General features: G+C 43.5%; 1 protein-coding gene across 2 annotated transcripts in view; it reads left to right on the top strand.

Moving 5' to 3' along the window:
• PACS1 (phosphofurin acidic cluster sorting protein 1) overlaps positions 1 to 17,459 on the top strand; it is a 91,656-nt gene that overhangs the window by 36,487 nt on the left and 37,710 nt on the right. For both annotated transcript variants that reach the window (XM_044271074.1, XM_044271073.1), the window contains exons 12-16: positions 3,451 to 3,545; positions 3,652 to 3,772; positions 3,865 to 3,966; positions 15,298 to 15,404; positions 16,505 to 16,659. In XM_044271074.1, the coding sequence (XP_044127009.1) occupies positions 3,451 to 3,545; positions 3,652 to 3,772; positions 3,865 to 3,966; positions 15,298 to 15,404; positions 16,505 to 16,659 (580 nt within the window). The remainder of the gene's footprint in view (positions 1 to 3,450; positions 3,546 to 3,651; positions 3,773 to 3,864; positions 3,967 to 15,297; positions 15,405 to 16,504; positions 16,660 to 17,459) is intronic.

Below are 17,459 nucleotides of genomic sequence, written 5' to 3'. Positions count from 1 at the left end.
AAAGTTATAGAATTTTCCAGTATATCTGCTGTATCAGTTCCTCACACTTCTCAAAAAATGTTGGTTTGCAGTCATTTAGGTACTTTTATTTTTGTTTACTTCCAGTAGATAAAAAAATCTGCGGGTGGAGCACTAAATAGTCATTTCCAACCACTGGATGTACTCTCACCTGACCTCTGCAAACCATGATACAATCCTAGAGCACTCCAGTGATCGGGAAGATCAAACTTCAAGCCAATGTCGTTGGCGTATTTTGCTGCAAAGTAAACCAAGACCATATAAATGTTAGCATACGGAGAGAGCACCAGCTTCTTCTACATGTTACATGGCAGTCTTGCCAGCTTGATCTCCCTAATGTCATCACCCCAGCTGGTGCTTTCTCTGTATGCTTTAAAAATGTCAAGTGGGCTTATGTTCAGAAGGAGGTGAAAGACGACAGGGTTCAGAGGGTCGTCGTGGACGCCCTTTTTCCTATTCAGAAGGCAGTCCCTGGAATGTATTTGCCTATATAAATAGAGCCTGGAGGGTCCAAGGACAAAGCTAGTGGTATAAAAGTTATTAGATGAGTTGGATAGACCAAAAATATGCTATAAAAACAGCAGTAAAATAAAACGCTGTTAATTTAAATGATTCCTGTCTGACAGTAGAAAGGGAATATAAAACGCTGGCCATAAAGCATGATGACCAGGAGACATCCCTGACTGTTTTTAGTATTTCATTTAAGGCTGGGTTGACATCACACTTTCATTTTCCGTTCTTCTGATCCGTCAGAAGAACAGAAAAAATAAATAAAAAAGAATCCTATATTTTAAGCATCCATTATGCAATTTTTTTTTTTCAGTCTAAAAAAAACTATCTGAGACGGAAATGGCTAAAACGGATGCAAAATGTGCATAAGGCTAGCTTCACACTAGTGCTAGCGATCCAGCGGGCTGTTCCAGCAGTTAGCTAGGAGGAGCCAGCCCTATGAAACACAGAGCAAAGCATGCTGGGGTTGGCTAGCAAGACAGGATACTTTCGGCAGTCCTATAGAAATGAATGTAGGGCCGCCGCGCATGCTTAGTGCACCCTCTGGCACTTTGCGGTTTCTGTTCTAAGTAGAAATGCAGGTACCTGAGGTGGGACCCGCACCGATCAGACATTGAGGGCATATCCTGGCGATCCTGTGCATGTACATCTCCCAAACTGGTTACCTCCCCTCTGTACCCTTACTGTAACTTCTAGTAGAAATAATAAAGCAATGGCACATCATAGAGCCATAAGAGCAGATGTTCCAGAATTGTTGTTATATGGGGAACGCATGGAGCTATTAAAACTGGCATGTCAGAAGTGGTGACAGGTCCTCTTTAAATTGGATATACAGTGGAGGAAATAATTATTTGACCCCTCACTGATTTTGTAAGTTTGTCCAATGACAAAGAAATGAAAAGTCTCAGAACAGTATCATTTCAATGGTAGGTTTATTGTAACAGTGGCAGATAGCACATCAAAAGGAAAATCGAAAAAATAACTTTAAATAAAAGATAGCAACTGATTTGCATTTCATTGAGTGAAATAAGTATTTGAACCCCTACCAACCATTAAGAGTTCTGGCTCCCACAGAGTGGTTAGACACTTCTACTCAATTAGTCACCCTCATTAAGGACACCTGTCTTAACTAGTCACCTGTATAAAAGACACCTGTCCACAGAATCAATCAATCAAGCAGACTCCAAACTCTCCAACATGGGAAAGACCAAAGAGCTGTCCAAGGATGTCAGAGACAAAATTGTAGACCTGCACAAGGCTGGAATGGGCTACAAAACCATTAGCAAGAAGCTGGGAGAGAAGGTGACAACTGTTGGTGCGATTGTTCGAAAATGGAAGGAGCACAAAATGACCATCAATCGACCTCGCTCTGGGGCTCCACGCAAGATCTCACCTCGTGGGGTGTCAATGGTTCTGAGAAAGGTGAAAAAGCATCCTAGAACTACACGGGAGGAGTTAGTTAATGACCTCAAATTAGCAGGGACCACAGTCACCAAGAAAACCATTGGAAACACATTACACCGCAATGGATTAAAATCCTGCAGGGCTCGCAAGGTCCCCCTGCTCAGGAAGGCACATGTGCAGGCCCGTCTGAAGTTTGCCAATGAACACCTGAATGATTCAGAGAGTGACTGGGAGAAGGTGCTGTGGTCTGATGAGACCAAAATAGAGCTCTTTGGCATTAACTCAACTCGCTGTGTTTGGAGGAAGAAAAATGCTGCCTATGACCCCCAAAACACCGTCCCCACCGTCAAGCATGGGGGTGGAAACATTTTGCTTTGGGGGTGTTTTTCTGCTAAGGGCACAGGACAACTTATTCGCATAAACGGGAAAATGGACGGAGCCATGTATCGTGAAATCCTGAGCGACAACCTCCTTCCCTCTGCCAGGAAACTGAAAATGGGTCGTGGATGGGTGTTCCAGCACGACAATGACCCAAAACATACAGCAAAGGCAACAAAGGAGTGGCTCAAGAAGAAGCACATTAAGGTCATGGAGTGGCCTAGTCAGTCTCCGGACCTTAATCCAATCGAAAACCTATGGAGGGAGCTCAAGCTCAGAGTTGCACAGAGACAGCCTCGAAACCTTAGGGATTTAGAGATGATCTGCAAAGAGGAGTGGACCAACATTCCTCCTAAAATGTGCGCAAACTTGGTCATCAATTACAAGAAACGTTTGACCTCTGTGCTTGCAAACAAGGGTTTTTCCACCAAGTATTAAGTCTTTTTTTGTTAGAGGGTTCAAATACTTATTTCACTCAATGAAATGCAAATCAGTTGCTATCTTTTATTTAAAGTTATTTTTTCGATTTTCCTTTTGATGTGCTATCTGCCACTGTTACAATAAACCTACCATTGAAATGATACTGTTCTGAGACTTTTCATTTCTTTGTCATTGGACAAACTTACAAAATCAGTGAGGGGTCAAATAATTATTTCCTCCACTGTATCTTACTTGGTGCAGCATATTATAGCTACAAGTTTACAGTGCTAATTTCCAAAATGACTTTTGAAATGAATTTTTGAACTACCAGCCCTAAAATCCTTCAGCAGGCTCATAGATTGACTCCGACCGCATTCAGGAGCAGAGTGCTCTCCCGGACTTTCCAGCCCCCTAAGAACGGTGATTGACAGGCTGCTGTGTTATATACTACAGCCTGGCAATTACCACTCTGCATGTTGAGTGGAGCTGGCATGTGTTGAGTGGAGCTGGCATGAGCCAGTCCATCAGTTGGACTCCATGCATTCAGTATTCTTTTACTGCTGCTAGTAATAAAACGCTGCAGCTTATGAGCAGACCTATAGCTATAATAAGGCACTTACAAAGGACAGCATATTAAGCTGGCAGGTTCGCTTTAAAGAGTTTCCCTTTCCTATATCGGACAAGAAGGTAATTTGTGTTATTTCTTCCCTCCTGGTACAGGACATATCTTTGGATATCTCACAAGATGTTGACACTCTTTCCGAATCAATCACTTTTTCAGTTCCTGAAAAATCTAAATCTGTGAAAAGTCCAAGGTGAGATGATCCTTTGTATTACTAATTTTAATTACTCATAAAAAAAAAATACACAACTTATTGTAAGTATGTTATGAATAACTTGTAATGCCATTTTTCATACAAGTGTGACACCTCAGAGCAAGAGGAGTGTATCTGTCAAAGAAAGGCCTTCTAACAAAGGACTGTCTGAGAGAACCCAGAGTACAGAGAGTGACAGGACAGCAGAGACAGGACAAGTCTCACAGGTACTGCTTGGTTACTTCAGACGAGGCCCAGATTGTCTTTATAATGAATTACCTGTTGTCTTGGACCATCTGAAATCTCTATTATCTCATAGGTTCCACGGAAGATATTACTGGACCAATTAAATCAAAATCTCTCAGAACAGTCTCTTCCAGAAACTATTTTCATTGTGCATACCTCTGATTGGCAAGGACAGGTGATACATCAACATTTAACCTTTGTCTTGACCTCCTGTTTAGAATTAGAATATCCCTCTGGAAATTGCAAATTGTTTAGGACTCATTGCTACTTTTGGTGCCAACTTTCAACAACTTAGGCTACTTTCACACTGGCGTTTCAGGGTCGCCTGTGAGATACGTTTCAAGACTCTCACAAGGGGCCCCAAACGGATCAGTCTAGCCCCAATGAAGGATGCGGATCCATTCAGAATGCATCAGTTTGGCTCCGTTCCGCCTCCATTCCGCTCTGGAGGCGGACACCAAAACGCTGCTTGCAGCACTTTGGTGTCCGCCTGGCGGTGCGGAGCCGTCCTGACTTTTAAATGTAAATCAATGGGGACGGATCCGTTTACATTGACACAATATTGGTGCAATTGTAAATGGATCCGTCCCCCATTGACTTTCAATGTAAAGTCAGGACGCATCCTTTTGACTTACACTTAGACTTTTTTTTTACTAAGTGTATGCAGACGGATCCGTACTGAACGGATACAATCGTTTGCATTTATAGGTGCGGATCCGCACCGAATGCAGGTGTGAAAGTAGCCTAAGACTGTATTCACATTGTCACGTGCAATCTGTTAAATGTGGTCTGTGTGATGGACCACATTTCCCAGATCGACCATGGCTCTTGTGAGCCGAACTCGTCACTAGTGGTCACTATGATGCTGTGAGCAGGTATACTGTTCTCTACTCGCATCATAATTTTGATCTGTTGTTCACGTTTTCATGTTAAATATACTGGTATTGTTTCTCCATTTTCCCTGTCATTGTCTATATATTAGAAGTTTTCACCCTACAGACTGAGGTGTTTACATTAGGCTGACATTTCCTGTTGTGTAGAGATTGTTTCTCAGTAGAGGGCAGGATTGGAATGGTCTGCAATGTACATTACGTTATGTATTCGAGAAGTTCCTGGCAAATAGAAACCATATTGGCCTCATCAGGGCTCCAGACAAAAAAAAATATCAATGAGCCATTGGCTCCTAACCTGAAAAATTTAGGAGCCAATTTTAAATTTTTAGTCACCAAATTTAAAATACATATAATTACGGTCTAATCTAGGGTTGTCATGATACCAAAATTTTGACTTGATTTGAATACCATAAAAAAGTATTGCGATACTCGATACCACATGAAAAAAATAAAAACATTTTATTGAACGTCTGCGCACTGCACCACCAATGATTATAATTCTTTTGATTGAGTGATTCTGATTTATAATACTGGGGTTACAGCGCGTCCCATGTCAGTTTAATGTGAAAGCGGCAGAGCGGCGGCAGGTCTAGGCGCAAGTGGCGACAAGACTAAAAAGTGGTGAGAGAAAAAAAAGTGGTGAGTTGCGGCCTACTAGGCTGCAACTTCCAACCTGCAGTTTGGTGGGCGGGGCTGTCCCTCGGGCGCAAAATCTTTTTGCCCAGACGTCCCCCTTCTCCAGGAGTCTGCTGAGCTCCACCCCTGGCCTCTCTGTCCAGAAAAAAATAAATTAATTCATTAATAAGCTACCCTGGCACTATCAAGTGCTGAGTGTGGTGTCTATTGCAGATATAACCCCCTCTAAGGTGGTGCATGTACGCTCCCCTCATGCGGTTACTGGCACACTTCCCTGCAACAACTTCACTGGATGTTTTTTATGCAACCCCCCTTCCACAGACACGCACTGGCGCTGTACAGCCTGTCGCATTACCCCCCTCCATAGGTGGCATAATTGCGCGACCATTGGATACGGCACAGCCAGTCACATTACCCCCTTTTATAGGTGGAGTAATTGCTCTATCACTGGATAGTATATCCTGCGTTGCCTACTCCCACAAGTTCAATATTCACATGCACGGGTGAAGTAATTGCACCAATTTTGGATACTATGTCTACTATGGGGGGTGTATGCCAAGAAACAGTGCCTACTATTACCCCATCCTTCCCCACAAGCAAAATATGGGCGCAACCACTGGATACTGCAGCTACTACCGCATTATCCCCTTAGAAGAGAATTCGGTGGTTACTACCAAGCGAATTGAGTATTACACTGCCTCTGAATACTGTTTCCACTTCTAGCTCTCCTCCTTTTCAGGTGGCGTATTTAGGCTAGCACTCCATTACATGGCTACTACTGTATGTCCTCTTCCGCAGGTTGATTATTTACGCTAGCACTAGAGATCGTAGTTAGTTAGTTACTACTGTAGGGCCTCCTTACCATGTGGCGTGTCTACCCTAACTATGGCTTATGTGGCTACTATGGTATAGCCTCCTTCTCGGATGGAGTCTTTATGCTAGCGCTACATATCATGGCTACTACTTTATGCCCTTCTCAGGTGTTTCGGTGGTTACTATCTTTATGGGCTTCTTCTCAGGGGAAGAATTTGTGTTGGCACTCCATGCCCTGTCTCCTACTGAACAGTCTTCCACTTGGGTAGAGTATTTGTGTTAGTACTACATACCATGGCTCCTTCTGTATGGTCTCCTCATCGGGTTGAGTATGGTGCTATCACCGTATACTATGGCTTCTACGGTATGACCTCCTCCTCAGGTGGAGTATTGCACCAGCACCACTAGTTCCTGTGGCTACTCCTGTTTGGCCCCATTCTCAGGTGGAGATTTTGCCTTTGCCCTAAGTGCCTTGTCTACCACTGTGTGGTTCCCTTCTCAGGCTCGGGGCTTACGTACCCCCTGAAAACCATGGTGGCACCCGCTTTGCTTTCCTCCTCACTCCTTGCATTTGCATTGGACATGGTTCTGTGGTTTCTCTCCTTCTATAGGTGAAACCCTCACACTGGTCCTAGGTGTGGTCGATCTCTGGCTCATTTTACACAACCAATGGATGTCGTTGCACCAATAGGTGGGGTCTTTATGCTGGCGTTTGCAGTTTTAGCAGATCCGTGCACTCATTCCTGATGACCTGGTCATCTGCAGTGCTTCCATTCTCTGACCAGGTATTTGCATTAGTATACATGCTATAGCTGATGAGCCATTCATTTCTGGTGCACACTTTTGCAGGTGGTTGGCATAACCCCCTAGTTTCTATGAAATTGGTCTTCCACATAGTTCTCATTTCAAGTGGGACATTGCCGCTAACTGTTGATTCTGTGACACCATCAACTGCCTCTTTTAATAGATGAGTAATAGCTTGAACATGTCCTTATGTAGGGGAGACACGTATACAGGGCACATACTGTGCATCAACTGCTTTTCCCCCCTTACCGGACAGGACTATGGTGCTGTCACATGTTGTCAATGCCAATGGATGTTTCATTGCTTGAATGCAACACCATTTCGACATTATGCACCTCTGCAAGACAAGTAATTGTGCTGCCCCCAGATTATGTTAGTCTACATGGCCAGCAGCTTCTTTTGTTAGAAGTCTCACGACAGGCCTCTACGGCTCTGGGGGCATCTGTCTTCCACAGTACCTGCTCCTTTTTAAGCAGAGATGTATGCTGCGATCCTTACTATTTAGATCGGCTTCCATGAGTGTATTCCGGCAAGTGTATGTGCTCTCTCTTATGTATTGTAACCTGCTCTCTTTTAAGAGTGCGGTTGCTCAGTTTCCTCAGGCTGTCTAATGCCAGTCATGATATGGTCCAGGATCCAGCATCACTCACAGTCTTCCTTTTGTCCAGTGGCAGAGGTTGCTTTGGCTGCACTCTTCTGCCACATTGCTCTCTGCTGCACGGCTGGAATGCTATTGATCCCCGGGGACACAGTCTTGTCCTCTCGGACTACTTCCCATTTGTCTACCTCTGATTGGTTCCCGTTGTGGCTTTTTGTCCCCCTAGGCCATCCCTTATCTCTGTCTTGATGAGTGATCATATGCAATATGTTTTAGTCTCTTATCGTGCTGGGTTCTTTACAAGGAAGTGGCTACTCGCTATTTTCTTTTACAAATTGGCCCTCCTCAAATACCTGGGGGATCCCTACAGGACGTCCTCTGCCAGTTGGCCAGTAATTCCTTCCAGTTTTCCCAGTTTTTTCCTGGGTTTAAGTATCCCATCCTGATATTTGGTAAGGTCGTGTCTGGGTTTTCCTGTTGCTCGTTCATCAGGATTTGTGCATTCCCAGATTCAACAGGTTCGTTTCTGTTGAGTAAACACCCCTTGGTTTTCCATGGGGCCTATAGCCATGCAAGACATCCTGAGTTTCCAGTCCAGGTCCCCACAGCAATTCTGTGGTCCTCGTTATCCGGAAGCACCTTCTGCACATCATCTTCAGTCGTCAGACATGCTTATCCTTCTTGTGTATATTATGTGCTGCTATCCACATCTTCGAAGCTTTTCGAGCCCTTGGGCTTAGTTTAATTGGGTTTTCCGCTTTTTGCCCAGTCTAAGACGCCGTGCGTTCTACTCTCTCTCTGGCTGGCCTTCCTGGTTCATGCTCTTCCTGTCCTATTCAGGGTCCCTGTGCATCATTTACCAACATTTCTGTACGGGGCCTTATGACCGGTCTTAGATTTGTTCTAGTCTTTTATCCCCTCCCCATGGTACTGCTGTTTAACGTCCCATGATCTCCCGTGTCCACCAATGATACGATTGATAAAATAGGATTTTTTGTGCTTACCTGTAAAATCCTTTTCTTGCTGAGTTCATTGGGGGACACAGCACCCACCCAGTAAGTACATTGCGGGTTCTTTTTGGTGGGTCCCACCTTTTCTTGGTTCTGACCCATCTCCAGCTCATACAATTGGTTTCTGTTGGCTTCTCCTGGCTGCCCTTACTGCTTTTGTACAAACTGATTAGCTCAGTGTATGCAGGAGGGATATAGATGAGAGGAGGAGCTAGCACTTTTTTTTGCCTAGTGGCAGCAGCAGCTATACCCATGGTCTCCTGTGTCCCCCAATGAATTCAGCGAGAAAAGGATTTTACAGGTTAGGCTACTTTCACACTAGCGTTCGGGTTTCCGCTCGTGAGCTCCGTTTGAAGGAGCTCACGAGCGGACCCGAACGCAGCCGTCCAGCCCTGATGCAGTCTGAATGGAGGCGGATCCGCTCAGACTGCATCAGTCTGGCGGCGTTCAGCCTCCGCTCCGCTCGCCTCCGCACGGACAGGCGGACAGCTGAACGCTGCTTGCAGCGTTCGGGTGTCCGCCTGGCCGTGCGGAGGCGTGCGGATCCGTCCAGACTTTCAATGTAAGTCAATGGGGACGGATCCGTTTGAAGATGCCACAATGTGGCTCAATCTTCAAGCGGATCCGTCCCCCATTGACTTTACATTGAAAGTCTGGACGGATCCGTACTAGGCTATTTTCACACTTAGCTGTTCTATGCTAAAAATAATGCAGACGGATCCGTTCTGAACGGAGCCTCCGTCTGCATTATTATGAGCGGATCCGTTCAGAACGGATCCGCCCGAACGCTAGTGTGAAAGTAGCCTAAGCACAAAAAATCATATTTTTTCCATCGCACCCTGCAATCCTGCAGCGGTGGCTGCATTTGGCGCTGTAGGAAAAAGCGGTGGACTATGATCGTTCCTGCGGCCCCAGCTACTAGAGAGACTGGCGCCTTTTTCTATAATGTGCAAGCAAGGCCACCTCTGCAGGATTGCAGTGTACATTGGAAAAATGAATGAAGCCAGCAAAGGAGGCAATATGGACATTCACAATACATTAATAAGTGACTTGTAATCACTACATGATAACTGCTATTTGCTAAAGTGACAGCCCCGTTAAGGGAGAGATCGCTAGTGCTGTCAGTGTTCCCACTTCTTAAACTTCATTCACATTAGTTATCTCCAAGTCATTAGTTATCTCCAACTTCTTTTCTTTCTCTCAGTCTTCTGATGCTGTTCCTGAAAGGCTAGTTGTGTTTTTGTTTCTGACAGATTTTTCTTCTGCTGATGCCCACTGGCTCCTGCTTCATCTGACACACTACAGTCGCAGTCAGTTGTGGAATAGTCGGTGTACTTGTAGTTTTGGGTTCCTTTTAGACCTTTTGTTTGCAGTTATTCCACTCTAAAATCCTGTCCGTTTCAAACTCGTATTAAGGCCTCATGCACACGACCGTTGGTTTATTCCGTGTCTGTTGTTCCATTTTTCGTGATTTTCTGCGGACCCATTGAGTTTCAATGGGTCAGTTGAAAACTCTGCTAATGCACCGTTTGTCATCCGCGTCCGTGATCCGTGGTTCCAGTCATTCAAAAAAATATAACCTGTCCTATTTTTTTCACGGAAAACGGTTCTCGGACCCATTCAAGTCAATGGGTCTGTGAAAAAACGCGGAGGCACACAAGATTGTCACCCGCGTCTGCTTGTCCGCGTCCGTTTTTTTCCTATCATTTGCATGGGAAACTTGACTTAGACTTTTTTTTTTACTTTCCTTCATGTCTGGTGAGCCTCCAAAAATAAAGGAAGACACAAAAACGGATCACGGAACAACGGAACCCCATTTTGCGAAACTGAACACAACAACGGTCGTGTGCATGAGGCCTAAGCCTTTTTTTTTTTTTTTTGGGTTACAGTTTTTGCAAAAAGGTCTGAATCAGATTTTTCTGTAAGGCTTGTATATAGCTCAGCCTTTGCCCTACACAATTGCATTGTGACAGCTTCATATTCTCTTTGTTTATGATTGCATTTAGCTAATTTTAGGCAAGAAATTTTTTATTTTCAATTGGTCTTTATTAAAAATATTGAGCTGTTCTGTCTAGCTGTGTGAATGGTTCCTTTTTGCTTTCACTTTGTGTCTGTCATCTAATAACCCTTCTCTCTAATATACTAAGAGGTCATAAACACTTATTTAAGGGGCCCTTTACAAGGGCTGAGAAGCACACAAATTATTCGCTAACGAGCGTTCATAGTAACTCTCATTAGAGATGATTTGGTGGTGTAAGTGTACCGCTGATTATCTGATTAACAAGCTAAATGCTTGTTCATCAGGTTAGTCTACTTTCACACTGGCGTTTTGGTTTTCAGTTTGTGAGATCCGTTCAGGGCTCTCCCAAGAGGTCCAAAACGGATCAGTTTGCATCCTAAGGCTGGTTTCACACGGGCGTTGCAGATTGGGGCCGGATGCGTTCAGAGTGCGTTCAGTGAAACTCGACACTATTTTGCAAGCAAGTTCAGTCAGTTTCGTCTGTGATTGCGTTTAGTTGTTCAGTTTTTTTCGCGCGGGTGCAATGCGTTTTGATGCGTTTTTCACGCGCATGATAAAAAACTGAATGTTTACAAACAACATCTCTTAGCAACCATCAGTGAAAAACACATCGTACCAGCACTTGCTTGCGGATGCAATGCATTTTTCACGCAGCCCCATTCACTTCTATGGGGCCAGGGCTGCGTGAAAAACGCAGAATATAGAACATGCTGCGATTTTCACACAACGCAGAACTGATGCGTGAAAAATAACGCTCATGTGCACAGACCCATTGAAATGAATGGGTCAGGATTCAGTGCGGGAGCTATGTGTTCACATCACGCACTGCACCCGCGCAGAAATCACGCTCGTGTGAAAGGGACCTAATGCATTCTGAATGGAAAAGGATCTGCTCAGAATGCATCAGTTTGCCTCCGTTCAGTCTCCATTCCGCTTTGGAGACGGACACCAAAACGCTGATGAAACTGAGCCCAACGGATCCGTCCCCATTTACTTACATTGTGTGCCAGGACGGACCCGTTTTCAATTACACAATCTGGCACAATAGAAAACTGATCGTCCTCCATTGTTAAATTAAGTGCTCCGGATGCACTTTTTCCACTCCTGCATGGAAGTTTCATCTTGAAATAAGGATGAATCTTTCATTGAGATTTTTTAAAAGACAGGGAGAAATAGTTTTACTTTACATAGGGGACAGTAACTGCCTCTACATACTGTAAAGTGGCTTCTCCCCATCTCCTTCCCTGTTATATTTCTCAGCGCTGGTCACTGACAGCACATCTCTCATCTGTTTCCCTGGCACGCTCACTAACTAACCAGCTGTTAGGGCGGTAGAGAAGCGCTCATCACTGACAGTCGGGGTAGAGCAGTTTTACAGTTGTATAGGGGCAGTAACTTTCTCCCTGTACTGTATTTTGAAAAGTCTAATTTAATAAATGTGGCTTAAATGAGCTTTGACAATCTAACCCACCCATTTACCAAAACTGGAGTTAGTGGAGTTCAAATAAAAAATTTCTCAAAATGTTTGCGCAAATAAGCCCAAAAGTCACAAAGCCTTATTTAGGCACTTTTTGAAGCCAGAATTTTGGACTGCTGGGTTTGTTAAATCCCCCCCCCCCCCCACTATGTTTAACTTAAAAACATAGTGGGGACACTTATCAAATCAGATACATCAGTTTTGTGGCTTAGAAATGTTGCAAGTCATGGCAGTTTTCTTCGACCTTTGGTCAATTTTTGCAACATTTTGTGTTTCTCAACACTTTTTTCAAAGTGTTCTATGTTTAAGAAGTAAAAGTGAGATTAGACCTGGATTATGACTCATTTACTACGTGCAACTTTTGCAAAAGTCCCAAAAAGGTTGCAGCCTACTCCAGGCAACCGCTTGGTGTACTTTTACACATATAGGTGTAAACCACATTGCACTCACTTCAAATGTCTTATTAAAGAGTAACTACACTTTTGTATACATTTTTGTTAACCTTTCCCAATGCCCTGATAATACTTTTTGTAATATAGTTGATTAATGTTTTTTGTATTTTTATTACACTTTTTTCCTACTTAAAGCGCACGCTTCGCTGTGCACTTAAAATCTACTCTGTACACCGCTGACTTCTCAGCATTGTCCGGAGTACACATTTTATGAATGGGGCCACATCGCAGTGAGTATGGGCAGGAGCGCATATTGCTGTTCCTGCCTGTGCCCCCCGAGGATTACTAAATCCTGGCATAATAGCGCATGGGTACTCTGTAACAATGTGCTATGCCAGGATTAGCTGAGCGGGCTACTGCTTCTTCCAGCTCTGCTAAGCTAAGAGTTCTGCATGTCAGCTTTTAGCTTAGAGAAGCAGGCACAGACAGGAGCCTGCTCAGCTAATCCTGGCATAGCACATAGTACAGGGTACTTATGCGCTATGCCAGGAGTTAGTAAACCTCGGGGGGCACGGGCAGGAACAGCAATATGCTCTCCTGCCCGTACTCCATGCGCTGCGGCCCTATTCATAGAATGTGTACTCTGAGAAGTAGATTTTAAGTGCACAACAAAACGTGCGCTTTAGGTAGGGAAATACAAAATGCATTAATAAGCTATATTACAAAAAGTGTAGGGCATTAGGAACTCTTTAAGGTGGGACACACAAAGCAAAGATGGACATAAAAACAACCTAAAATGATAAATGTCCCAGTGATGTAAACCATAGGTCATTTCCAGATGACACAGGAAGCATCCACTGTAGCTCTTGTTTAATGCCGTCATAGTATCTGCCTTTCCTCCACACCCCTATCTGGAAATAAATAAATCATGTACCAGTCCTTTTTTATTGACCAGACACGTAGTTATATACCTGAGATAAACTAAAGGCATCTTTATTTCCTAAAGCTAAACAAACACAATGTTTGATTCTCTCATTGTAAAGAGACCTCCCACCCTTTTAATAATTTAGTCTCCCGGCTTTGAACCCTGTCTATCTACAGGTGAAACTTGAAAAATTTGAATATCGTGCAAAAATTCATTTATTTCAGTAATGCAACTTAAAAGGAGTTCAATATTCTAGGATCAAAGTGTCACACTCCAGTCAGCTAATTAATCCATACCCCCTGAGCAAAGGGGACCTGAGATTGTGATTTTGGGGTTTCATAAGCTGTAAGCCAAAATCATCCAAATTATAACAAATAAAGGCTGGAAATATCTCGCTTTGCATGTAATGAGTCTCTCTCATATGTTGGCTTCACCTTTTAAGGTGCATTACTGAAATAAATGAACTTTGCACGATATTCTAATTTTTTGAGTTTCACCTGTAGTTCTGAATGCTTTTCACAATGGGGAGTCCAAATCTGAATCTTCTGTTTGTGATGTGACAAAGGATTTATGGAGGAATAATCCTATATTGGAATTATTTCTCTTTTCTGGTACAGACTGATTTTTTTAAGGGATTTTTATCAGGGAATTTTTTTTCACGCCAATTTCTGTAACGGTTTAACATGAACATTAATGATCCCCTGCTGCCGCGCTTCACTTCCTGGTTCTGGCTCAATATGCCAGCTATACCAGTAAACTCCCACTGACCCAATCGCTGGCTGTGTCATGTTGCCACTTAGGCCAGTGATTGACTCACCAGGCCATTCCTGGCATTAATGGGGGTGAAGGGAGCAATGAGAGAACGGCATCCGCAGAGGATCGGTGAGTGATGACTGGCTGACCTGTTACATGTGCGCTTGGCAGCTGAAGGCATATGTGTCTGCATAGGTGAAAAAAAAAAAGTATGTTTTAATATCTGCAAATGAGCCTCTAGGAGCAACAGGGACATTGCCATTACTCCTTGAGGCTTTTCTCTCTCCGCAAATGCTGTGTCCTCTTCACTTTGAATGTCAGGACCAGGCATAATGACGTTTTCTCTGCTTGGTCCTCTCAATCAAAGTGGAGAGGGTGTGTTAATTGCAGAGAAAGCAGAGCCTCCAGGTGTAATGACAATGTCCCTGCCGCTCCTATAGGCTCATTTGCTAATATTAGAACTTCATTTTTCTCAGTAGTTGGATGTCTCTGTATACAATAGTGCAGCATATAATGCACTGTTCCATACAGCAAAAAAAGAGATATACCAACGCAACAAAGACCAAATGTACACACTTTTCTGCCACATACGGTGAACGGACATTACATGATGCAGTATGCAAACCACCCTTATAAAAACTCCTCTGTATAATTCATTATGTAAGTAATGCAACTGCTCAGCCTGTACATTTACCTCGCTCCTTTATTGCAAATATTGTGCTTTGTATGGGGGCGGATAGAGACTAAGTGATGTGACTAACCATGGGGAGCACAGCGTCCGAATGAAATCAGACTCGGCACCACTTACGCTATACGCCGTTTACTCTAGTTTGTGGGGTGTTTCGGATCTGACAGATTCCCTTAAGTATACCAAAAGTAATTTCACCCATAACACCCCTTTAGGCCACTTACACACGCTCTGTATTTAGTCATGGTTTTCATCAGTATTTGTAAGTCAAGACCAGGAGTGGGTCACCGATGAGGCACAAATCTTCTCATTAGGCTTTTCATCTGTAGGGTTCACTTCTGGCTTTGATTTATAGTTGGTTTTCAAATACTGACAGTGTGAAAGTGTCCTTAAAAGAAATACAGACTGATGTGTACCTTTTGACTGCCTGTCTTTATTTGTATTGCGGATCTTTTTTCTCATAGGTTTTGCTCATTGCACTTCTCTCTTTATTGCAGTTCGTCTCCAGTCTTTTTCAGCAGCAGCATAAGCCATGTGTATGTATAACCTGTTCTTCCGATGTACAGTGCGCTCTGACTGCAGTTCTTACTCGAATACAGAGGCAGTGAGTATATGATCAGAAACTTTCTACATACATAATTTACTGTCCAAATTATTTTATAAGTTTTAACTTCATGAACATAAGCCTATTTTTAACTATAGCAATTATATGTGTAATATGTTTTAGGCTCTGTTCACATTGCCATATGACAGTTGCCACTTTAAAGATGGCGCCCGCTCGCATGTGCAATGGCCGCCATGTTACTGCTGTTTCAAACATCATTCCCCGTCTGAGATCAGGAAGCCCGTTTTGATATAGTAGTAACCCAAAGCCTCAAGTAGTGTTACTAGAATATACCAATACAGGCCAGCAGGTGGCAGCACTGTATTGGTATATTGTAAATTAAGTGTTCTATGATGGCTATTTAGCCATCACAGAACACTGTGGGCAATCTAATGATTGTCAGCTATAGTCACCCAGTTTTTAGAAATATAAAAAACAAAAAATGAAAATCACAAAAGGTCCTCTAAGGATTAACAATTAGCATTTTGTAATGGCACTAATAAATTTTCACAGAATGACTTCTTTCCTGCTCACTCCTGGTCTAAAAAAGGTGGTGTGGGGGGTGTAGACGTAGAAAATGGTCTAAATGTAAAACAGCAAGGAAGCGGCTGTGGAGGCCGGCGCCTGTTCATAACTCCAGTGATCCACCACCAGCGCATGGGCGTCTAAAACACCGGTCTTAATAAATGTGCCCCATTGTTTGGCATTGCCAGTCTCCTGCTTAAAGGTGAATTCAAAGCTACAGTTATCTCGAACATATAATCTCTCCCAAAGGAATTGCATTTAATGTACGCAACGGGTGATTAGTTTGTGCATGCAAAATAGTATTGCCTGAAACTTGAAGGTAGATGTGGAAATAATTTGCTCAGGCTACCAAATAATTTAAAATCCAAAAACACAATTTGTATTTTTTTGTAAATGAGAAATGAACTGGGTTTCCTAAAGTCCACAAAGGGGTCTCACCTCTTCCTATGAGTGGGTGGGATCACTCTGTGAAATGTTGGGAGTCAGGTAGGATCACCTACTCCAGCCTCAAATATATTGGGTTAGAAGCTTTGTAAGATATTTTATATTTCACAGCATGTGTTTTTGGTTTGCAGCTGTCATATGGCACCAGGACCACCACGTCCTTTAAAAGTTGTGTGTGTGGGAGGGCACACTTTTCTCAGCTTTCTGCTTGGAGCATATGCTACGAACTTAGCAGGACGAACCCCTGACTGGTTGGGGTATCTGCGCTTCCTTTTAGTTCCTCTAGGTGAGTAAATATTAGGGGTGTTCTGATATGACCTAAAATCTATATTGCGATATAATTTTAAGCATGTGCGATATATATCTCAATATATTGTTTTCTATATTGGGGGGGGTTACATATTTTTTTTACTTTTTATTTAATAACTATTAGCCTCCTTAAGGGCTAGAACCCTTGTCATATTCACGCTAATAGAGCTCTATTAGGGTGAATAGGACTTTACACTCTCCCTGCTGCCCTGTGCTTTGTGCAAACAACAGCTCGGGAGCTGAGTCCTCTCCCATAAACGGTGCCATCCACAGATCCCCCTCCCCTAAATAGTGCCATCCACAAAGCCCCCTCCTCTAAACAGTGACATCCACAGATCTCCCCCCTAAATAGAATTATCCACAGATCCCCCTCCCCGACGCTCACAGGAGTACATTTATAAACTAATCAGTAACTTTAATCATTGCTGATCTCTTTACTGGATACCTTACTATGTCTTAGCTCAGGTAACAGCAGGCAGTACGGGCGGGCGGCGCTCACTCACAGACGTCATGCGCCTGTGCCGCCTAGTGGGAGAAGCAGGCACGTGACGTCAGTGCCTGCTGTTACCGGAGCTAAGACAGAGTAAGGTATCCAGTAAAGAGATCAGCAATGATTAAAGTTAAAGTTACTGATTAGTTTATAAATGTTCTCCTGTGAGCGGCGTGGCCCTGTATATTCTAACCCCCAGGCAAGCGTCCCTGTCACCATGGGAACGCCTGGGGGTTAGAATATACCATCGGATTTGAGTTTTCACGATCTCACTGAGATCGTGAAAA

The sequence above is a fragment of the Bufo gargarizans genome, chromosome 10 (assembly GCF_014858855.1).
Source record: "Bufo gargarizans isolate SCDJY-AF-19 chromosome 10, ASM1485885v1, whole genome shotgun sequence".
Lineage (NCBI taxonomy): Eukaryota > Metazoa > Chordata > Amphibia > Anura > Bufonidae > Bufo > Bufo gargarizans.
The sequence above is the reverse complement of the archived record's forward strand: the minus strand, read 5'-3'. Positions and strand labels throughout refer to the sequence as shown.